Source organism: Thunnus thynnus, chromosome 2, assembly GCF_963924715.1.
Source record: "Thunnus thynnus chromosome 2, fThuThy2.1, whole genome shotgun sequence".
NCBI classification, from domain to species: domain Eukaryota; kingdom Metazoa; phylum Chordata; class Actinopteri; order Scombriformes; family Scombridae; genus Thunnus; species Thunnus thynnus.
This window is the reverse complement of record NC_089518.1, coordinates 953,119-977,995: the sequence shown is the minus strand read 5'-3', so window position 1 is coordinate 977,995 and position 24,877 is coordinate 953,119. Positions and strand designations below refer to the sequence as shown.

Here is a 24,877-nt window from a genome sequence, read left to right as displayed (position 1 = left end):
AGTATGGTGTTAGTCACAAGAGAGGGAGGAGGGAAAGCGATCGTGAGAGAGAGAGAAGCGGTTCTTTTTCCACAGAGAGCGCACGTACGGACGGCAGTCTGTAACGCACGTTGTCTGTTTTAAGATCGACAAATCAGTTTACTTTCTCACTCACGGCAGCACAAACACAGTAGTCCCGAGCGGGACAAACACAAAATAGTCAAGCGTGGTGAACACAACTAACAGGCAGCAAACAGGCAGCAGCGGAGCGTTAACTGCAGCATGACCGAAAGAAGCACAACCAGTTAGCCTCTGCTAGCCTCTCAGCTAACCCCGGCTCTCTGTTTAGATCCAAACGGAGCACCGAGTCCCGAATTGCTATTTAGGTTAAAGCGGAGAGAATCGGCGGGTCTGTCGGCCAGCTGAGTGAAGTGAAACCTGCGGAAAAAACACTGTGACCATCAAGGTAAAACAGGTCGGCGAAAACACGGCAGCTGGCTCTGAGTGGAGTGGCGGAGAGAACAGCAGAGATGACTCGGCGAAGACGCGCAGGGCAGAGCCGGTCCACGTTATCCCGAAGTAACTTCATTTCCTCTTTCTCGGGGGAATTTGAGGACGCTGGTTGCAGCAGCGGTCTCTCTCGGGTCCAGGAATGTGTTCGGGTGAACACGGGCAAAGTCTCGTCTCGTCCGACGAGGGGAGTCTTCGATGAGGGGAAAACATGTTCGTGGGGTAGTCAAGCTAACTCACAGGGAAACAGGAGTTACCCCCAGCTCAGTGACATGGGAAAGACGTATATTTCGGGCGTGCTCGCTTATAAAGGGGTGGTGATGTCATGGCTGCGTCCTCAGGACGCTCCGCTGTGCAGGAGCGTCTCCGCCAATGAGGGACCGATGTTGACTGCTCCCTGCTGAAGTGTGAAAATCGCAAAGCATCCTTGGAAATGGAGTTTGCTCCACCCTCATGGCAGGTCCATTACAGTTTTAATACGGAGCTCCGGAACTCCAGCCTTCCTGAGTTTTTCCCTCATATAGGCTATAGTTTTTCTTAATCATTACTACAATATATGATTACATATGTAATAGTCTCCTCAGCCAAGTTAGAAAAAATATGTGCATGTATGAACAACAGCAATTGGAGAAGATGACAGTCAAAAAGTGATTGCATGTATGAACAACAGCAATTGGAGAAGATGACAGTCAAAAAGTGATCATGTTAAATAATCATGATCTCAATATTGAACAAAAATGATTGTGATTATAATTTTTACCATAATCAAGCACCCCTAAAAACAGCAAATTGTGATTTACATACACACACACACACACACACACAGAGTTTAAATATGTATGTGATAAATTGTAAATATGTATGAAATGAATTGTTTTCTGTAAGAAACTCTTACTTGAACATTTTTCAGTGTGCTCCTAAAGTTATATGTATGCTCCTAATTTCTTTCATTTAGGAGCACATGCGCTCCTTGAAAAGAAGTAAGGATTGAACACTGCTGTCACATGTGTGAAAGCACTAAGTAAGTGGAGTGTGGTGCAGTCCAAGGGCTTCTGTCACAGGCAGTAGATGTTTACTTTACCCATCCCCCCCCTCCCATTCTCTCTCTCTCCCTCACAGTTGGAAGGAAAGATTTCAAAGTGATCTTCTTGTGAAAAATCCTCATAAATCCCATAACTTTGGCCAAATCCTACATAAAAATATCATTTTTTTGTAGGAATTTTCGTCGCGAATCCATTGATACAGGTTTGAAAGTGGTGGGACTTATAGTTTAGACGCCAGATGCCCCAGTTTGGCACAAAGTCCATGCCCAGAATTTGCCTCCCCATTGGTTTACATTGTAAGGTGTAATGTCGCACTCCAACTTTCAGGGCTTACTAAATCTAAACCGTTCGAGTTATTACAAAGTTTTTAATAACTTTTGCTCAACACAGTGTGATAAGTCATGTATTAAAGTTTGAAGCCGATACCATTAACGCCCTAGGAGGAGATAGCGTTTATTCAAGGTCCAAAATTGGCAAAAAATCATACTTTGAAATGGACATTGCAGATTTCCTGTTGGATTTAGGTCAGGGGTGTCAGCGTATGATTTGTAGGTCTTGATGAGACGAATAATTGAGTTTTGGTTCGATCTCTCTACGACATTCCTACGGGCCGTGGCGGCCGTTTTAGATACATAGGTGGCGCTAGAGAGCACATTTTGGCACTTTGGGGTTTATTTTTTACATTTCATCAAATTTTTCACCATTCCTGATGTGCGTGCCAAATTTGGTGAGTTTTTGAGCATGTTTAGGGGGTCAAATTTAGAGTTAAAGTGGCGTAACAAGAAAGAATAATAATAATAATAATAATAAGAAAGAAACAAACACACGAAAAACAAGAGGGTCTTCGCCCTTTGGGCTCAGGCCCTAATTAAAGCTGCAAGCAGCGTTGAACGGGCCTTCGCGCCCTTGCGCACGTCGGGCCGCGGCGCAGTCAGTTGAGCTTGTGGGAACCAAGAAAACGTTTGGAGATGATCAGTGTGAGAGTCTTTTGACACACAATACTAACTACTTTCTCTCCGTGAGCGCACCCCTCTGTTTATCACAGATAATTATGGCTTATGAAATTAAAATATTGTTAACCTTAATCAATAATTCAGGCACCAACTGTAGCATATATGAGGAACACAGTTGATTATTTGCCATAATTATCAATTATCTAAGATAAATTAACTAATTATAATAATTAATAGAATTATTAATATGAACTAACAAGCACGGAGCACCACCCGGAAACCAGGACCAATAACCGAACAAGGTAATCTCATAAATGGGATTTCACCTAGAATGTTAATATCTGCGAGATATCAACATTCAAGGGTGAACAAAGAAGGGTTGAATTCAAGCTCTGACTCCTTCAATCAGCCACTTCTCACAATATGTTACACACAATAATGACAAAAGAACTTCTCTTTAAAGATATAACATTGTTTATTAAACTTAGCAAAATTAACAAAGTTAACAAATACTTCATTCAATAAACAGCTATTCTAAAATCTAATTCTACCAAACAAAACACAAACAGCTTTGCACAGAGTTGGACACTTGCAGGGGAATGCGTGTATGTATGTATGTGTGTGTGTGTGTGTGTGTGTGTGTGTGTGTGTGTGTGTATGTGTGTGTGTGTGTGTGTTAGTAGCAAGAGAGGAAGGAGGGAAAGCGATCGTGAGAGGGAGAGAAGCGGCTCTTTTGTCCACAGAGAGCGCACGTACGGACGGCAGTCTGTAACGTACGTTGTCTGGTTTCTGATCGACAAATCAGTTTACTTTCTCACTCACGGTGGCACAGAAGTAGCAGTTGTCCCGACCGGGAAAAACACAAAATAGTCTAGCGTGGTGAACACAACTAACAGGAAGCAAACTTAAAATACTCCTCAGAGTAAAGCAGAGAAAAATGGACTCGGCGGTCCGTCAACTCACACAACAAGAACAATAGCGATAAAGCTAAAAAGGCTAAATGCTAAACAACAGCAACTGATGCTGAAAAGAACACACAACTAACACTGCCTATGCCCAGACTTATGCCTCTTACTTGGTCGCTTCAGAAAGTGCGCAGGTTGTGTGTGTGTGTAGTCCGTCTTAATGTCCATCTTTGTTCTTGGCTCGGAGGCAGACGGTGCCGTTCTCGCACGTCGTCGAAAACAAGGCAGCTGGCTCTGAGTGGAGTGGCGGATAGAACAGCAGAGACGACTCGGCGAAGACGCGCAGGGCAGAGCCGGTCCACGTTATCCCGAAGTAACTTCATTTCCTCTTTCTCGGGGGAATTTGAGGACGCTGGTTGCAGCAGCGGTCTCTCTCGGGTCCAGGAATGTGTTCGGGTGAACACGGGCAAAGTCTCGTCTCGTCCGACGAGGGGAGTCTTCGATGAGGGGAAAACATGTTCGTGGGGTAGTCAAGCTAACTCACAGGGAAACAGGAGTTACCCCTAGCTCAGTGACATGGGAAAGACGTGTAGTTTGGGCGTGCTCGCTTATAAAGGGGTGGTGATGTCATGGCTGCGTCCTCAGGACGCTCCGCTGTGCAGGAGCGTCTCCGCCAATGAGGGACCGATGTTGACTGCTCCCTGCTGAGGTGTGAAAATCGCAAAGCATCCTTGGAAATGGAGTTTGCTCCACCCTCATGGCAGGTCCATTACAGTTTTAATACGGAGCTCCGGAACTCCAGCCTTCCTGAGTTTTTCCCTCATATAGGCTATAGTTTTTCTTAATCATTACTACAATATATGATTACATATGTAATAGTCTCCTCAGCCAAGTTAGAAAAAATATGTGCATGTATGAACAACAGCAATTGGAGAAGATGACAGTCAAAAAGTAATCATGTTAAATAATCATGATCTCAATATTGAACAAAAATGATTGTGATTATAATTTTTGCCATAATCAAGCACCCCTAAAAACAGCAAATTGTGATTTACGTACACACATACACACACACAAAGTTTAAATATGTATGTGATAAATTGTAAATATGTATGTAATGAATTGTTTTCTTTAAGAAACTCTTACTTGAACATTTTTCAGTGTGCTCCTAAAGTTATATGTATGCTCCTAATTTCTGTCATTTAGGAGCACATGTACTCCTTGAAAAAAAGTAATGATTGAACACTGCTGTCACTGCTGCAGTCCAAGGGCTTCTGTCACAGGCAGTAGATGTTTACTTTACCCATCCCCCCCCCTCCCATTCTCTCTCTCTCCCTCACAGTTGGAAGGAAAGATTTCAAAGTGATCTTCTTGTGAAAAATCCTCATAAATCCCATAAATTTGGCCAAATCCTACATAAAAATATCATTTTTTTGTAGGAATTTTCGTCGCGAATCCATTGATACAGGTTTGAAAGTGGTGGGACTTATAGTTTAGACGCCAGATGCCCCAGTTTGGCACAAAGTCCATGCCCAGAATTTGCCTCCCCATTGGTTTACATTGTAAGGTGTAATGTCGCACTCCAACTTTCAGGGCTTACTAAATCTAAACCGTTCGAGTTATTACAAAGTTTTTAATAACTTTTGCTCAACACAGTGTGATAAGTCATGTATTCAAGTTTGAAGCCGATACCATTAACGCCCTAGGAGGAGATAGCGTTTATTCAAGGTCCAAAATTGGCAAAAAATCATACTTTGAAATGGACATTGCAGATTTCCTGTTGGATTTAGGTCAGGGGTGTCAGCGTATGATTTGTAGGTCTTGATGAGACGAATAATTGGGTTTTGGTTCGATCTCTCTACGACATTCCTACGGGCCGTGGTGGCCGTTTTAGATACATAGGTGGCGCTAGAGAGCACATTTTGGCACTTTGGGGTTTAATTTTTACATTTTATCAAATTTTTCACCATTCCTGATGTGCGTGCCAAATTTGGTGAGTTTTTGAGCATGTTTAGGGGGTCAAATTTAGAGTTAAAGTGGCGTAATAATAAAGAATAATAATAATTAAAGCTGCAAGCAGCGTTGGACGGGCCTTCGCGCCCTTGCGCACGTCGGGCCGCGGCGCAGTCAGTTGAGCTTGTGGGAACCAAGAAAACGTTTGGAGATGATCAGTGTGAGAGTCTTTTTACACACAATACTAACCAGTGTCTCTCTGTGAGCCCACCCCTCTGTTCACAGACAATTATGAATTATGAAATCAAAATATTGTTAACCTTAATCAATAATTCAGGTACCAACTGTAGGATCTGCGAAGAACACAGTTAATTATTTGCTATAATTATCAATGATCAATAATAATTAATTATAACAATTAACAGAATTATTAATATGAACTAACAGATACGAAGCACCACCCCGAAACCGGGACCAATAACCGAGCAAAATAGTCTCAAAAATGGGAGTTCACCTAGAATGTTAATATCTGAGAGATAATCATTCAAGGGTGAACAAAGAAGGGTTGAATTCGAGCTCTGACTCCTTCAATCAGCCACTTTTCACAATATGTTACCAATAATGACTAAAGAACTTCTCTTTGAAGATATAACAGTGTTTATTAAACTTAGCAAAATTAACAAAGTGAACAAATGCTTCATTCAATAAATAGCTATTCAAAAATCTAATTCTACCAAACAAAACACAAACAGCTTTGCACAGGGTTGGACACTTGCAAGTTGGACACTTTTGTCCGACGTTATCTGACCATCAGATGTGCAAAACGATGTCAGCAGGCAGCAGCGGAGCGTTAACTGCAGCATGACCGAAAGAAGCACAACCAGTTAGCCTCTGCTAGCCTCTCAGCTAACCCCGGCTATCTGTTTAGATCCAAACGGAGCACCGAGTCCCGATTTGTTATTTAGGTTAAAGCGGAGAACAGGCAGCAAACAGGCAGCAGCGGAGCGTTAACTGCAGCATGACCGAAAGAAGCACAACCAGTTCGCCTCTGCTAGCCTCTCAGCTAACCCTGGCTCTCTGTTTAGATCCAAACGGAGCACCGACTCCCGATTAGTTATTTAGGTTAAAGCGGACAGAATCAGCGGGTCTGTCGGCCAGCTGAGTGAAGTGAAACCTGCGGAAAAAACACCGTGACCATCAAGGTAAAACAGGTCGGCGAAAACACGGCAGCTGGCTCTGAGTGGAGTGGCGGAGAGAACAGCAGAGATGACTCGGCGAAGACGCGCAGGGCAGAGCCGGTCCACGTTATCCCGAAGTAACTTCATTTCCTCTTTCTCCGGGGGAATTTGAGGACGCTGGTTGCAGCAGCGGTCTCTCTCGGGTCCAGGAATGTGTTCGGGTGAACACGGGCAAAGTCTCGTCTCGTCCGACGAGGGGAGTCTTCGATGAGGGGAAAACATGTTCGTGGGGTAGTCAAGCTAACTCACAGGGGAACAGGAGTTAACCCTAGCTCAGTGACATGGGAAAGACGTATATTTCGGGCGTGCTCGCTTATAAAGGGGTGGTGATGTCATGGCTGCGTCCTCAGGACGCTCCGCTGTGCAGGAGCGTCTCCGCCAATGAGGGACCGATATTGACTGCTCCCTGCTGAGGTGTGAAAATCGCAAAGCATTCTTGGAAATGGAGTTTGCTCCACCCTCATGGCAGGTCCATTACAGTTTTAATACGGAGCTCCGGAGCTCCAGCCTTCCTGAGTTTTTCCCTCATATAGGCTATACTTTTTCTTAATCATTACTACAATATATGATTAGATGTGTAATAGTCTCCTCAGCCAAGTTAGAAAAAATATGTGCATGTATGAACAACAGCAATTGGAGAGGATGACAGTCAAAAAGTAATCATGTTAAATAATCATGATCTCAATATTGAACAAAAATGATTGTGATTATAATTTTTGCCATAATCAAGCACCCCTAAAAACAGCTAATTGTGATTTACATACACACACACACACACACACACACACACACACACACACACAGAGAGTTTAAATATGTATGTGATAAATTGTAAATATGTATGAAATGAATTGTTTTCTGTAAGAAACTCTTACTTGAACATTTTTCAGTGTGCTCCTAAAGTTATATGTATGCTCCTAATTTCTTTCATTTAGGAGCACATGCGCTCCTTGAAAAGAAGTAAGGATTGAACACTGCTGTCACATGTGTGAAAGCACTAAGTAAGTGGAGTGTGGTGCAATCCAAGGGCTTCTGTCACAGGCAGTAGATGTTTACTTTACCCATCCCCCCCCTCCCATTCTCTCTCTCTCCCTCACAGTTGGAAGGAAAGATTTCAAAGTGATCTTCTTGTGAAAAATCCTCATAAATCCCATAACTTTGGCCAAATCCTACATAAAAATCACATTTTTTTGTAGGAATTTTCGTCGCGAATCCATTGATACAGGTTTGAAAGTGGTGGGACTTATAGTTTAGACGCCAGATGCCCCAGTTTGGCACAAAGTCCATGCCCAGAATTTGCCTCCCCATTGGTTTACATTGTAAGGTGTAATGTCGCACTCCAACTTTCAGGGCTTACTAAATCAAAACCGTTCGAGTTATTACAAAGTTTTTAATAACTTTTGCTCAACACAGTGTGATAAGTCATGTATTCAAGTTTGAAGCCGATACCATTAACGCCCTAGGAGGAGATAGCGTTTATTCAAGGTCCAAAATTGGCAAAAAATCGTACTTTGAAATGGACATTGCAGATTTCCTGTTGGATTTAGGTCAGGGGTGTCAGCGTATGATTTGTAGGTCTTGATGAGACGAATAATTGAGTTTTGGTTCGATCTCTCTACGACATTCCTACGGGCCGTGGCGGCCGTTTTAGATACATAGGTGGCGCTAGAGAGCACATTTTGGCACTTTGGGGTTTAATTTTTACATTTTATCAAATTTTTCACCATTCCTGATGTGCGTGCCAAATTTGGTGAGTTTTTGAGCATGTTTAGGGGGTCAAATTTAGAGTTAAAGTGGCGTAACAAGAAAGAAAGAATAATAATAATAATAATAATAATAATAATAAAGAAATAAACACACGAAAAACAAGAGGGTCTTCGCCCTTTGGGCTCAGGCCCTAATAATTAAAGCTGCAAGCAGCGTTGGACGGGCCTTCGCGCCCTTGCGCACGGCGGGCGGCGGCGCAGTCAGCTAAGCTTCTGGGAACCAAGAAAACGTTTGGAGATGATCAGTGTGAGAGTCTTTTGACACATAATACTAACCAGTGTCTCTCTGTGAGCCCACCCCTCTGCTCACAGACAATTATGGATTATGAAATCAAAATATTGTTAACCTTAATCAATAATTCAGGCACCAACTGTAGGATCTGCAAGGAACACAGTTGATTATTTGCTATAATTATCAATTATCAATAATAAATAATTATAACAAATAACAGAATTATTAATATGAACTAACAAATACGAAGCACCATCCCGAAACCGGGACCAATAACCGAACAAGGTAATCTCATAAATGGGAGTTCACCTAGAATGTTAATATCTGAGAGATAATCATTCAAGGGTGAACAAAGAAGGGTTGAATTCGAGCTCTGACTCCTTCAATCAGCCACTTTTCACAATATGTTACCAATAATGACAAAAGAACTTGTCTTTAAAGATATAACAGTGTTAATGAAACTCAGCAAAATTAACAAAGTTAACAAATGCTTCATTCAATAAATAGCTATTCTAAAATCTAATTCTACCAAACAAAACACAAACAGCTTTGCACAGGGTTGGACACTTGCAGGTTGGACACTTTTGTCCGACGTTATCTGACCATCAGATGTGCAAAACGATGTCGGTGCGTGTATCTGTGCGCGCGTGAGTGTAGTGTTAGTCACAAGAGGGAGTAGGGAAAACGATCGTGAGAGAGAGAGAAGCGGTTCTTTTTCCACAGAGAGCGCAAGTACGGACAGCAGTCTGTAACGCACGTTGTCTGGTTTCAGATCGACAAATCAGTTTACTTTCTCACTCACGGCAGCACAAACACAGTAGTCCCGAGCGGGACAAACACAAAATAGTCTAGCGTGGTGAACACAACTAACAGGCAGCAAACAGGCAGCAGCGGAGCGTTAACTGCAGCATGACCGAAAGAAGCACAACCAGTTCGCCTCTGCTAGCCTCTCAGCTAACCCTGGCTCTCTGTTTAGATCCAAACGGAGCACTGAGTCCCGATTTGTTATTTAGGTTAAAGCGGAGAACAGGCAGCAGCGGAGCGTTAACTGCAGCATGACCGAAAGAAGCACAACCAGTTCGCCTCTGCTAGCCTCTCAGCTAACCCCGACTCTCTGTTTAGATCCAAACGAAGCACCAACTCCCGATTTGTTATTTAAGTTAAAGCGCAGAGAATCAGCGGATCTGTCGGCCAGCTGAGTGAAGTGAAACCTGCGGAAAAAACACCGTGACCATCACGGTAAAACAGTCCGTAGAGAACTACCGTGTTCAGCTGCACAGATAGGAAATCCCTCGGCTGACAGGATGTACCACTCGATGAGGAAAAATATTTTACCCTCGCCTTTTTGGTTGGCAACAACGGTTGGCAACCAGCATATTGGGTGCATTACTGCCACCCTCTCCCTGAGTTTTTCCCTCATATCAGCTATAGTCTTTCTTGATCATTAGTACAATATATGATCACATATGTAATAGTCCCCTCAGCCAAGTTAGAAAAAATATGTGCATGTATGAACAACAGCAATTGGAGAAGATGACAGTCAAAAAGTAATCATGTTAAATAATCATGATCTCAATATTGAAAAAAAATGATCGTGATTATATTTTTTGCCATAATCAAGCACCCCTAAAAACAGCAAATTGTGATTTACATACACACGCACACACACACACACACACACACACACACACACACACACACAGTTTAAATATGTATGTGATAAATTGTAAATATGTATGTAATGAATTGTTTTCTTTAAGAAACTCTTACTTGAACATTTTTCAGTGTGCTCCTAAAGTTATATGTATGCTCCTAATTTCTGTCATTTAGGAGCACATGTACTCCTTGAAAAAAAGTAAGGATTGAACACTGCTGTCACTGCTGCAGTCCAAGGGCTTCTGTCACAGGCAGTAGATGTTTACTTTACCCATCCCCCCCCTCCCATTCTCTCTCTCTCCCTCACAGCTGCAGAGAAGATTTTAGTGTACTCTACTTGTGAAATATGCTCATAAATCCCATAACTTTGGCCAAATCCTACATAAAAATATCATTTTTTTGTAGGAATTTTCGTCGCGAATCCATTGATACAGGTTTGAAAGTGGTGGGACTTATAGTTTAGACGCCAGATGCCCCAGTTTGGCACAAAGTCCATGCCCAGAATTTGCCTCCCCATTGGTTTACATTGTAAGGTGTAATGTCGCACTCCAACTTTCAGGGCTTACTAAATCTAAACCGTTCGAGTTATTACAAAGTTTTTAATAACTTTTGCTCAACACAGTGTGATAAGTCATGTATTCAAGTTTGAAGCCGATACCATTAACGCCCTAAGAGGAGATAGCGTTTATTCAAGGTCCAAAATTGGCAAAAAATCATACTTTGAAATGGACATTGCGGATTTCCTGTTGGATTTAGGTCAGGGGTGTCAGCGTATGATTTGTAGGTCTTGATGAGACGAATAATTGGGTTTTGGTTCGATCTCTCTACGACATTCCTACGGGCCGTGGCGGCCGTTTTAGATACATAGGTGGCGCTAGAGAGCACATTTTGGAACTTTGGGGTTTAATTTTTACATTTTATCAAATTTTTCACCATTCCTGATGTGCGTGCCAAATTTGGTGAGTTTTTGAGCATGTTTAGGGGGTCAAATTTAGAGTTAAAGTGGCGTAACAAGAAAGAAAGAATAATAATAATAATAATAAAGAAACAAACGCACGAAAAACAAGAGGGTCTTCGCCCTTTGGGCTCAGGCCCTAATAATAATAATAAGAAAGAAACAAACACACGAAAAACAAGAGGGTCTTCGCCCTTTGGGCTCAGGCCCTAATTAAAGCTGCAAGCAGCGTTGGACGGGCCTTCGCACCGTCCTAACGTCAGAGCGCGATGCAGATGAGGGGGTTATGACAGGCATGTAGATGGTTTCAGACGTGGGCTGACAGGTCTGACTTCACCAACCCCCCCCTTTTTCCCCCCTTCTTTCTCCCTGCTAGTTGGAGAGGAGGATTAAAATAGTACTGTTCTTGTGAAATAGTCATAAATCCCATTACTTTGTCCCATTTTGTGGGAGTGAATCTCCAAAACTTAGAACATTATCCCTTAGCTGTTTTGCGTAAAAAAAATTTCCGTTATAAGTATCTTTTTTCAACATGTGTTGCTAGGTAAAGAATGTTATTACATATAACCTTTCATGTAGTTATTCAATAAAGTGTTACATGGTGAGCCAGATGAATTGTGATTTGTGATATTCAAAGTTGAACACCTTAATTGTTGACAGTAAATGACAGACAACATTTTGTTGTGAACATGGCAATTTATTTTTATTATAAAGTGGTTTAAACAAAAATTCATCAAGAAAAATATTTAGCCAACTTTTCCATGTACAACTGATGTATTGAAAATAACACTTTTGCAGCCCTGAATTTTGTCATGAAATAACAAACAGTCAAAAACATAATAAAGTGGGGATACAAAGAGGAAGTGAGAGCATGGATAATAACAGTAACAATGACAATATGTGTTTTATATTTTTATAACTGTCCTGTTTGGCAGCTGAGGCGTGCAGAATGAAGAATCTGTGCCTTGGGGTGCCAGAACTGATTTGATAATAGGTCATGCACAAAAAGCATGAAAATTCATATTTAAAGTTCTAAAGTTGAAATTCATGTTGTACATCATAATGACAAAAATACAAATGGTCGAAATGAGTACAGCTTAGTTATTAAATATAAGTATAGCCGTTCCTGTTATGTTTATAGCAACATGTAATTATTGGATCTGTGTATCTTATCTAAGTTGATGATGATGAGTAACACAGGAAAGATACAGACAACATGCAACATAAAGCCAGTTCCTTGTAAGATACATTTCTTCAATTGGTATTGACCTTTTCATTGTCAAATCACAAAAGAATAAAACTGTTGCATATTAACACACTAGGAATAAAGGTATCATGAATTGAAACATGCAAAAATATATATATTAACAGTTGTAAGACAGACCAACAGCTAGCATGTGGCAAACAGACACTAAGACATCTTCACAAACACCAGCTACAAAGTGCTTCATAGTCAAAGAAATAAGTACAAAGTGCTTTACAGTCAAAGAAATAAGTTAATAATAAATAAATCTAAAATCTCCATTTCATGATCATTTTAACATAATACAATACATAATAATCCCAAATCTATCCACCATACTACACTATCAAAAATGTGTACACACAATTGAGGAGTTGGAGTGGGACAGACTCTACAGTAAATAAGACAGCAACCATAATGACAGCCAGTAACGCACCATGAACAACACACAAGTCAGTGTGTTCCTAAAACCCTACAGATAAGCACAACTACAACATGAAGACGATAACAGTTACGCTGGGACACTGCGATGTAGCACATTACCTCAGACATAGTAAGTTATTCCTGCTCTGAATTGAAATCTACATCAAAAATTTCCTCCACACCCTCAAGCTCAAACATAATCAAACTGTCTATGTCATCTAACTGCCCCTGATCATCTAAAACACCAAAACTACACAGAATACCTTCATGATCACTGAAGTACGCTGGCATCACTGCACATTCCACATTATACCGTGTTGTTTTAACATATACATGATCAATCAATGTCCCCTTTTCTGTAGTTTCTTGTGTTACATGCTGCTTAAATCCTTTTAGGCTCAGGAATTTACAAATTGAGGATTCTTTTAAAATGTTTTCATTAAAGTCTCCCATTAGCACAATTGTTTTACTGATTGGATTTAACCAGTCAAGTAACTTCTCCACATTATGTTTAAATAGAGAGCTTGGATAAGATGGTGGACGATAAAGTACTGCCATCAATATGTTTAAATTGATACACAGGCATACCAAACACTCCAGATTTAAGTTTGGTACCTGCAGAATCTGATAGTCCAAATTGTCTAAACAGTACAAACCAACTCCACCATGTTGTAGATTTTTCAGCTCTGACAATTTGGGGTTACTGTTGGTGTAACACAAACTTCGAGGACGACTGTGGAAAGTGTAACCACACATTTGCACACTGTTTAATGAGGTTTGTGCAGTGAGCCACGTTTCTGTGAGGGCAATACAGTGAGGCTGCAAATGCTGTGTGCAGGACACCAAATCTGAAAGGTGGCGACTTAAACTCTGAACGTTCAATAAATACACAGAGAAACTTTGTGCATTTATTGAAGGCTTAGGTTGTTCAATTAAAAATGGAGGCATGCTATCCATAGCCTCCTTTATGGTGTCCTTGCAGTAAATGGCCTTCTCTGTAAAATCCCTGATGATCAGTCCAGACAAAGTCCTAACACGACTCAGAGCTACATACGCCTGCCCAGGTGCAAACACCTTCTTCAAAGATACAACAGCTTCATCTACAGTTAAGCCCTGAACTTTGTGTACAGTACACGCCCACGCTAATTTCAGAGGAAACTGTAAACGCACACAACCCCGTTTAGTGGCCTTCTCCTTCTCTGGTTCAATAGCAGTAGAATTCCTGCATTCTACTGCTGCATGGGCATATGTCTTCCTCCTCTGTAAGCCAATTTTATCATCGTCAAATTTAACATAAATTTTTAGAGGAAATGTTTTATCTTTACCAAAATCCATGTCAGTGACAGTGCCACATGCTCCATTCACCAGACCGTCTTCAACATCCACGTTCTTACATAACATAACACGCGCATTCTTGGCCAAATACAAAGTTTGTTCTAAACATGTGTCCAGTGCATTATTTTGAGTACCACGTTCCAATTTACCTGTTTTCTTGTTTGTAAGGAAATCTTTAGCCTCAATTTTGATGTAATCAGGACACATGGCAAACAACTTATTGAAATTGTGTTCATGTACTTGCATATTTGTTGGGAAAATATGCAAGGCTGAGCTGTCTTCCCCTGTCTCACGTGATTTCAACATCTCAACGTCACTCTCTAACATGGGGGTTTTCTTGGAACGCACTCGCAACCTGTTTAACATCTCTGCAAATGAGCTATCCTTCTGCCTAACTATTGTTTTCAGCTCCACTACACTGAAATGGCACCACAAGTCCACACCAACCTGACTGTTATGCAGAGGCTTCCCTTTAACAGGAGGCAACTGATAAAAGTCACCAACAGCTATCACACTAACATTACCAAATGGGGAAAAGTCACCAGTGTGCTTAAGCTGCCTCAATCTGCCATGAACATAGGTCAACAGATTGTGATCAACCATACTGATTTCATCAATGATTAAAATTTGGAGTTGACTAAATTTTGCTCTTAGAGAGTTTAGTTTATCTTCACCCAAAGGGGTATAAGGTAAACTAGAGCGTGTGCCAATACTCAGTGTGTGATGAATTGTTGCTGCGTTTAAAGAGTATGCAGCTATGCCTGTTGAAGCAGTTAACAAAACACAAATATCGTCTGGTTGATGACAAAGTGTTGACAACAGCCTCCCTGCCTCATACTGTATAGCTCTAATTAAATGACTTTTCCCCGTCCCTGCGCCACCTGTTACAAAGACATGCATAGGCTCTGGGTTTTTACCCATCACCTTTTGCAAACACCACTGTCTGACCTTATAAAAAATAGCCATCTGTGTCTCATTCAGAGACCTAACCAAAGCTAACCCCTCACTTCTAGGCATAATTTTCCTGGGTCTCTCTAAATGTGCTAATTGTCTGTTATCAGCGGCCAAGTCTGGAACATTTTCCATTGCTTCCATTAACTGTTCATCCTTTTTTTCACCTCTCTGTTGCTGTCTCATTTCGTCTACACATTCAAGGCGTTCCACTTCCTGTTCAGGACACAGCTCCCCCCAAACATCTTCATCAACTCCGTTTCGCTCGACAATTTCCTGAGCTCTTTCCAAATCAGGACAATCTACTTCAAACTTTGCCCTGTTCTCGTCAACCACAGTCTTAACCGAATGCACAGAACCATCACTAAATGTCACATCGCCATCGTTATAGAACTGACTAAACATTTCAAAGCCTTCAGGTTTTAAGTCTGAGTCAGCTCTATAAGGAAGGAACAATTGCATCAGACTCTGAAAATGGTCCTCCTCTCGTTTCTCTAAATCAAAACGCATATAACGAACAACAGCGAACTGAGAGCGTGTTCTCCTCAAGATGAAGCCTAAACCACTTTTCAGTTCAATCATGTCTTTAGACTTCTCGTTCTTGGAGAGAACACGATACTCAGACGCAAATGTAGCCATGCACATGTTATCAAAGACATCATTGTCAGGCCTGTTCCTATACCTGTCCACTATGCCAGGCATCCACATGTCCTCTGTCTTAAGCTCAGTACAAACTGTTTTCTGTTTCAAAACACTGAGGGGTAAACTCATCTTCACTATGTTGTTCCCAGTTGGCACAAACACAACCTTTCTGGAACACTCCTTCAGATGCATGTTGGTTAGCCTATACACTGCCTCCTGAGCACAGACGTCCCTGTTGTGTAAATATACACTACCCAGCTTTTTTAATGCTTCTTTAGCAGAGAGATTTCCTTGTTTTGTTGCTTCTTTTTGGGCGTTACTCAATAATAGGCCAATTTCTCTCTCTGCTTTAGTAATATAAGATATGATATAGATGACGACTGCATAGGCGTCAGTGACAAAGCTAATGTCCAAATTTGCATTCCAGCACTTCAACAACTGCTTACTATACTGGTTTACCCAAACTTCGTTCACCCCTCTCCTATAAACCACCGTGCTCTTTTTTTCCAATCTTCGATAAGCCTCTTCAAAGATGCCCTGGTTGATGCCTAGAGTCTGAAACAAATCCTCTACACTGGCAAAACTCACTTCTTCTTCCTGAGCTTTCTTAACAGCTGTCTTAACATTTTGCAAAATATACTGTGCCCTCTCTTTTGGCATCAAATCATCATTAAAACACTTACAGACAGGATGGTTCTTTGAACCAGGATCATTCATGGTCTCCTTCACCTTATGATCACATTTGCAGTCTTTTGTCTCTATTTTACAGACAAACGTCCTAGATGAAACAGGTTTTGGGAAATTAAACCGACATGTTGTTTTCTTTTTCTTGCATGACTTAGAATGTCGTTTCGAGTGTGTTTGAACTGATGACACAATGTCCAATAATGTATCATCATCTGAGGGTAACTCGCATGTAACATATTTATCTATGAACTCAACGACCTCCTCATCTGTGTTTTTATCAATTTGGGGAGCACCCTCAATCCAAAACAGACCGCGCTGCTGAAATTCTACCCTATAAAAGTGATCAATGATTTTGCCAATTGGTTGGGAAGGAGACATGAGAACCTCTTTCAAGAAACAATGCCATCTGTAGTCAAACATTCTCGCAGCTGTGACTGGGTTACGACGCAACAACTCACACCTGTCTGCCCACTCCAAACCCTCTACAGTCTGTGTCCTGCCTTCCTGTTTTAGAATAGTGGTCAAAAGATTCTGCCAGCGCAGATCCGCAGAGGAAAACGAGCAAAACCATGTCGGGATCCCCAACTGACGTACGCATGCTAAGATGTCTTTCTGAACTGACTGCCAAAAAGCTGGAGTTCCTCTAATTGGCTTAAGAAACCTATAACCCTCATCGCACTTTAACAACTGCTTCAAAGAGTCCTCGTCCATCAACATTTCTGGACTAATCCTTTGCGACTTCTGTCCACCTTTACCCTTACGCAACGCAACAGAAACACTCGATGACACACGATCTATCTCTGACATGTATTGGGCAAAGAAGATGTATTCTACATTATGTGCAAAACGACCATCCGCATGCATAATCCTGTTATTAAAGTAACGAGACAACGTTAGACGATATGAGCGGCTGTCATGGAAAGTCTTACTACCAAGAGGAAACAACACAGGGAAACATTTAGCCTCATTCGTGTGGTCAGAAAGCACCCTAACTGGACTATTCCCCTCTGCAGGCGCAACGCTAACAATATCATCAAAATACTGGTCTAATGCTTCCTGACCAATATCAATAGGCATAAGACAAGTGTCCTGAAACATGCAGTGCTGCTGTCTGTCATGTAACAATTCATCCTGTATTATCTCAGATGTTTCCTCTACACCATCAACTACAGCCAGTTCTGTGACCTCACCACCTGCCTGAGTTGTCACCTGACAATGACTAACAACCTGATCATCCTGACAGGCCTCTACCTTTTCTACGACAGCTTCATCCTCACTGGCTGGCTGCTCCTCCTCATTCTCCCCATCTTTTTGCATACAAAACTCGTTTACCCACTCTTCATTAAACTGAATGTCATTGTAATACATATTAGTCCTCTTTAAATACTCTAGCGCCTGTCTTACACGTGAAGTATCCACAAACTGATACTCGTAATGTCCTTTAAACGTCAATTTACGCTTTAATTTCACCTGTAGCAAAGACCCTTACATGCTACAACGTGGCAACACATTAGTCGTCTGCACTACGTTGGCTGGAACACATGTAATCGGACCATGTACTCCGTTCTGTCCTCCTTTAGGCAATGCCAACATTTTCATAAACGGAATGTGCAGAGCTATCAGGTGTTGTTCTAAACTATTCAAACATGCCAGTTCAGGTGGAATGGGATCAAGCATCAAAGTATTAACCCAACATTCAGCTGGTATCTGACCTTTACTTATCTTATTGTGACAGGTATAACAAATCCATAGCTGCCCTCTAGATGAAACCAACTGACAAGGCACAACACAGTCATCAGAACACCTATGCAAAAACTTCTCACTAATGCACATTTCTGCAATGCCAGCTGTTGCTGAACTTCTAGTATACACTTCCCTATCACAACTCAGCAATTGAGATCTAAACATCAACCGATGACAAACACAACACACAAAATGTGGCCCATCTCTGACTTTCTCTAAAAACTGATGCATAACAAAACCAAAATCTTCTGACTTCTCTGTCTTCTGCTTCCTACTAAACACAACACTGGCAATAACTTGCTGCTTAAACTCAGAACTATCATAATACTTTCTTCTCCTCACTTCTCTACTCTTTACTTTAACCTTCTCTCTATGCTTGATATTGTCTCTATAGTTCACCATACTATATACTTTACTCTTAGCTTTAACAGTCTCTCTATGCTGGAAGTTGTCTGTATATTTCAAAAAACTCCTGGCTTTTACACTCTCCTTATGCTGGAGGTTGTCTCTATATTTCAGAATACTCCTGGCTTTAACACTCTCCTTATGCTGGAGGTTGTCTCTATATTTCAGAATACTCCTGGCTTTAACACTGTCCTTATGCTGGAAGTTGTCTCTATATTTCAAAATACTCCTGGCTTTGACATTCTCTCTATGCTGGAGGCTGTCTCTATATTTCACCATACTGTTTAATTTCCTCTTGGCTTTAACACTCTCCCTATGTGGTATATTTTCATGATACTTTGTTACACTCCATAATTTTGCCCTTTCCCTAAACAACACATTTTCGTGATACATCTTTCTACTCCTTAACTGACGTTTCTCCCTTATCACCATGTTCAATTTCTCCTGTGTCTTTTTCTTCTGACTCATATACTTTGACCTCAAAGACTTACTACTTGATTTTCCCTCAGTAGCATCACTCACAACATCATCACTATCTATACCTTTATCAGAAACTACACATTCTAACTTACATCCTACTGCTGCCTTGTCACAGTCAACAATATCCTTCATTCTAGACCTAATGCTGTAACCTGTCACTTCATTAAGTTTACAGTAACCGTAACAAGTCTGTAGTCCTGGCTTACAAACACAAACAACATTCTCAAAATGCTTGCCCATAATGTTCTCTAAATAAATGCAATCCGCAGACAAAAGGTCATTGTTGCTGCTGTACTTAAGCCAACGCCCACCATAAAAAGTACACACACTAACTCCTAACCAATCTGCTGTAACCTGTATTTCCACCTCTGTGGCCCAAGTGTTAACGATTCTCATCCTGGACTGCTTAATGTACTCTAACACAGAGGAATACTCACTCCTCAAAATACTCTGGTATTGAACTGCATTCCTCTCCAGCTCTTTACATACTGCAAGTCTAATCTTACGATGGTACTTCTGAGAACCACTCACAGCTTGAGAGATGGCTCTAAAGAAGCAGTTACCATCAGCCACAACCTTTTCATTCCTACATGGGACACCTGTCAACCCAACTTCTTTGGACACTGGACCAGTGACCTTCACATAGTCAACATTTAATTTTGTACACAAAACCTGACAAACATCTACACTAAGAGGACAGAAGACCAGCTCGTCATTCTTCACAGCACTAATAAATTCAACATCTGAGTTAATTTCACTAACATCAAACCTCTTTGATTTCTTTTCCATGCAGTTGTGAGAAGAAATCTTGCGTTTTCTGCCATAAATACTTGTTGGTTCTTCCTCTGAATTGCTGCTAACCTCAACGGCTAAAGTCTGGACAGAAATGTTAGACACTGATACACTTGCAGTTACGCTAGGCTCTGGTGCTGGCACTGTACTCATATCAATGCTACAACTCTCCACAGAAAAACCAGACGGAACTGTACTTACACCACCACTAACACTAACACCACACAACTCGTACAGCTTCTGACTTGTGCTGACACTGTCTGCCAAACAACAGATGTAGAGATGCAATTCATCAAGACATCCAAAATGCAAAACCACACTTGTACCATTGCAGTGTAACAAGCCTAAGTTACTGCGTGAGTGACTGTCGACCACAGCGAAGTGACCATTCTCACAGATGATGGCAGAAGTGTTACCACACAGTGTCAAAAGACATGTTGTGTACTGACTGAAGATCCTCTCCAGTCCATTACGTAGACTGACAAACACACCAAAGTCAACTAATTCACCTTCAGTCACACCTACTTCACCCATCACCACATCGCCAAAAGTAAAACTACACACCTGTCCATCAATTTCTAACTGCTGTGGCAAATCTGGAACAGATAAAAGACCTGACTGATGCATAAAGATGCCATGGTCACGCAAACTGCTGTACAACTCATCACCTACAACCAATGTACTATCCAGATCATTCCTCTCCCACATAAACACACTGCTCACCATGTGTTTGGCTAAGCTGACCAAAGCTATAGCCATACACTGCAATCCTCTGTATTTAAACTGCTCATCTCCTTGGTGAAATGAGCCCCTTACAACCTTTACTAGCTTAATTCCTCCGCTATTCTTAGCCACCATTGCCACAACATTGCTTTTGGAACCACACTGAGCTGCTTTAACATCAGAAACAGAAAAACAAGGAGAAAAACTAGACTTAGCTTTGCTGATCTTCTGTGGCATTCTTGCTCCCTCCTCGATGGTGGACGTCATCAGCATGGCAGGGCAAGTTGCAGCAACCTCCTCCTCCCCCACCACCTCTGGCAACGCACCAGCACACAATGGCACCGCAGACCCCCTCAAGAACTCCTGGGCTACTGCCTCTACCTGAGAAATGTAAAGACCAGGTTTTACTAAGAAACAGAATAGGTGAAGAAAAGTTGATGACGTTTGTCATTAATAACAAGTCTCACATTTAAACAAAGACAAACCTGCTGCACTGCTGGGCTGGGCATGGAGGCAGACTCGATCAGACGTGCAGGTGAAGGTGTTGCCAAGACCTGTAAAGAAAAGGAAAGGACAAAATGTCAATAAAACAATGCACTCATTAAACTTGCATATATACAAGGATACACCAAAAACAGTATTAAAGAAAAAAACAAACAAAACACACCACACCAACCTGTCGCTTTCCTCCTCTGATCCTCCTGGCAACACTTCTCAGCCGACGCTTCACAGGGGAAGCCTAAAGGAAAAACAACAGGACTTTAAAACAGCTGACTCCATGTTTAGCTCTTGGCAATATATACACAAATAATTTGTAGAGCAGTTACCTGGCCAGCTGCTGGAGCAGCAATGCAGTCAGAGGCAGAAGAAGGCGAAACCTTCTCCATGGCATCCAACATGGCACCGCTGAACCAAACAGGGTTGGACGGGATGACAGACTGAGGCACCGTAGGTGTTCCAACCTTTAAAATACAAAGAGAAAAAGGAGAATTGCTTAGATGTTTCCCAACCAAACAGAACTATGAAAAAATGTCCAGCCACACAATGAGTTAGCACACGAACTACCTTGCACTCCCGTCCAACAACTGTCCACTCCCAGGGGTCGCTGTGCCGAGGCACACGGACGTGTCCTGTCACAACCAGCCTGGGGGAAACCCTGGTACGCGGTGACGTCCGGGGAGACACCGGAGGCTCAGGTGGAGGGGGTACCAGCTGGCGAACCGCGGCGTCCCACAGCAGCTCCACCATGACCGGCATGCCATCGGTGTCGCTGAGGTGCACCTGAAAACAGTCAAACAGCAGACTTTAATCACATGTGTTTATCTGACATATGGGAAAACAAAACTCTTCCATGTTACATTTCACAAAAAAAAGCATGCTGTACTTACACCGTCGTGGCACCACAGCTCCAACCGATGCAGAGGGAGGTGCTCTGCCACAGACACAAATGGGAGACCTGACAGAGAAGTGAAACATGATTACTTCTTCTAATCTTTACACCTGTATTAACCATTTGTGTTAAATTTTACAGTATATTAATTACAACTGCAGATGACCAAAACTTTACATACCCATGCGTGCTGTGACACGGTGGTACTCCTGACGCAGCAGGTCCTGCAGGCCCAGATCAGTGTTGATGCGTGGAGGGAAGTCCAGCACAAACACCTATAGAGAAAGTAATTACAATTATCTGCTTAACAAATGTGCCACTTAAGGACCAAGAAATAATGACAATAATTTTTCACAAAGCTATACACACCTTGGGCCAGAGGTTGCAGACAGTGGTCAGGAGAGCACCAAAGTCCAACGCTGCCTCACCAATGGTCCTGCTGGCAGTGAGGTTGTTGCTCGGGGCACACACACAGACTGCGTCTGGGGTCCACGGGAGGGAAGCATGCATCACCTCTGTCCTCAGGTCAGCTGCCGCTCCACCTGGAACAGAGAGAAAAGAAAAAGACAGAGATCCCTGTGGCATACTTACAAATCCGTCGACGATGGCCCGCAGGTGAGAGTCCCCAATGACGAACACCATCTGCAACAGAGACAGTGCGTTAGAACAAAGACACCAACCATGACTCCATACACTCAATGACTTCTAAATAAAATAGACAAATACCTGCTGGTCCAAACGCTGTGCTGGAGTGACGAACTTGATGGGGCGGTGGGTCAGCTCCGAAGTTCGCCATCTCCGCACACGATGGCGGTAACCAGTACCGCGCCCTGTTACAACGTTAACCATGGTAAAGAATGTCAACACATGCCTAGCAAATGGATACATTTTAATGAAACACTTCAAAAATGCATTATACATACGAGCAACAAACTCGGGGATGGGTGGCCCAGGGGTCCAAGACTGCCGCTCTGCAATCCTCCGCTTGGCCGCCTGAGCACGACGGTGGGACTTCGCACGGGGCATCTGCAATGAAAAATTACTTTTTATTAAACCTTAACACAGAAATCTTTGCAGCCTGTGCCAGTGATACTCACCAGGCAGAGGTCACCAAACAGTTTTACTTCAGAATTCACACACAAAATTTATTCAACTTACCTTGGCAATGAGATGGGCAACTTTTATTTTAAAAAAACTGTGTGTGTGCGCGTGTGAGTGTATGTAGTTCTGTGTGTGTGTGTAATCTGTAAATGTGTGACAATTATCAATAAGTTATGTGTGTCTTCAATTAAATAATTAAATAACTATATGTATAAATGTTGTAGATCAGAGAATCACTGATATAGTGCAAATATCGCTTGTGACAGCTGACAAACCAGCAGAGCACCAGATCACACAGGCAAGAGTTGGATATCTGTAAATATAAGAATACACATCGTTTTATTTACGCCATGCTGTTATGTAGAAAAATTATAAAATAATGTGTTAAAAAAAGGATACAATATTGAACATCCACATACATAGCTCCATATCTTTATACAATGTTTTAATAATGAATTTACTCCCAAAAACATGAACAAATTATATTGCAAAGCACTCTTTCAGTCACAACCTAACACAGAAGCTAGTTGGTAGCAGGCTAACAAAGCCAACCTTTAGCCTCTGTTATGCTACTATAAGATTTAGAATAACATACTCATGCTATATCAATGTGTTCAGTTCACTAAAATTAACTACAACTTGTGGTCTTTTATAAACAGTCTTATTAAGAATTAGTTGTAATTAAATATACATCAAACAGTCTGCTTACGGTTTTAGGCCTGTTTATGCTAGCCAACATTGGCATTCTCACTGATAACAACAGGGTGTAACGGTGTAAATGCACCGTGCTAAACAAGCTACCGCCATGGTCTGCCCCACTCCCTCGTCCAAATACGGTCACTTCCGTCTCCAACAATCAAACGTGGCAACGGCCAAACCAAGATGGCGACTGCCAAAGCGCAACTCGAAGCTTCACAATGGCACTTCCAACGGCCAACATGGCCGCACCCGAGCCGTACTAATGGCGTTTTGTCTGTACACAACTTTACAGATAATTCGAATGACCACGAATTATGATAATCCATAAAAAACCATCAATACATCTTTGAATCGATCTCACATTACCTACACTGCTTTTTGTATTTTATCGAATTACTTTAGCATCAGCCACGTGTCTAAAGACTACATTTTATCAGAGGAAACTAGGCTGTGTGTGAAATTTTGCCCGCGCCTGCATCCACCCTCACCACACACAGTCACAAACGTGACAACGGCCAAATCCAAGATGGCGCTTGCCAAAAAACTACACTCGAGGCTTTACAAAAGCAGTTCCAACGGGCAAAATGGCCGCCGCCGCGCCGTACTACAAACGTTTGGTCTGTATACGACTTTAGCATACAATGCATATGGCTACAGAATATGTAATCCATGAAAATCCATCAATAGATCTTTTTAACATCTCACATTATTTACACTGCTTTTGTTTTTTTATGGAACAATTTAAGCATCAGCCACGTGTCTAAACACTGTATTTTATCAGAGAAAAGTAAGCTGTGTGTAAAATTTCGCCCGCGCCTCAACCAACCACACCACACCACACAAGGTCAACAAACAACAGTCACATTACAAATATACTGTACAGTAGTTAATACCACAGAGAAAACAAAAGTTCTTACCTCGACAACGTGACCAAGTGTGGCCTGTACCGCTCGAGCCGGCTCTTTTATGAGCTTGAATGACACGTCATCAAACCATCACCACGCCCACACCTTTACTAGCGCAATCATTGCAACAATCATGTACATAAAATGGCGTCTTCTCGAACTTTCTGG

The 24,877-nt window shown here is 41.9% G+C and overlaps 1 protein-coding gene and 1 long non-coding RNA gene across 3 annotated transcripts; both read right to left on the bottom strand.

Moving 5' to 3' along the window:
- Window positions 1-18,831: 18,831 nt before the first annotated feature.
- LOC137189879 (uncharacterized) lies at window positions 18,832-21,555 on the bottom strand. Of its 2 annotated transcripts, XR_010929756.1 has the most exons (3): window positions 21,442-21,555; window positions 21,100-21,353; window positions 18,832-20,995 (listed from the first exon to the last, which is right to left on the bottom strand). It is a non-coding gene; the product is annotated as an uncharacterized lncRNA (long non-coding RNA). The 2 variants fall into 2 exon arrangements; XR_010929755.1 differs by having other exon boundaries at window positions 21,100-21,555.
- Window positions 21,556-21,578: 23 nt separating this feature from the next.
- Window positions 21,579-23,204, bottom strand: LOC137172556 (uncharacterized). The gene is made up of 8 exons (XM_067577064.1): window positions 23,163-23,204; window positions 22,928-23,030; window positions 22,731-22,834; window positions 22,374-22,646; window positions 22,186-22,279; window positions 22,003-22,070; window positions 21,673-21,895; window positions 21,579-21,607 (listed from the first exon to the last, which is right to left on the bottom strand). The coding sequence occupies exons 2-8, from the start codon at window positions 23,028-23,030 to the stop codon at window positions 21,579-21,581; spliced, it is 894 nt and encodes a 297-aa protein (XP_067433165.1). The 5' UTR covers window positions 23,163-23,204.
- Window positions 23,205-24,877: the final 1,673 nt, after the last annotated feature.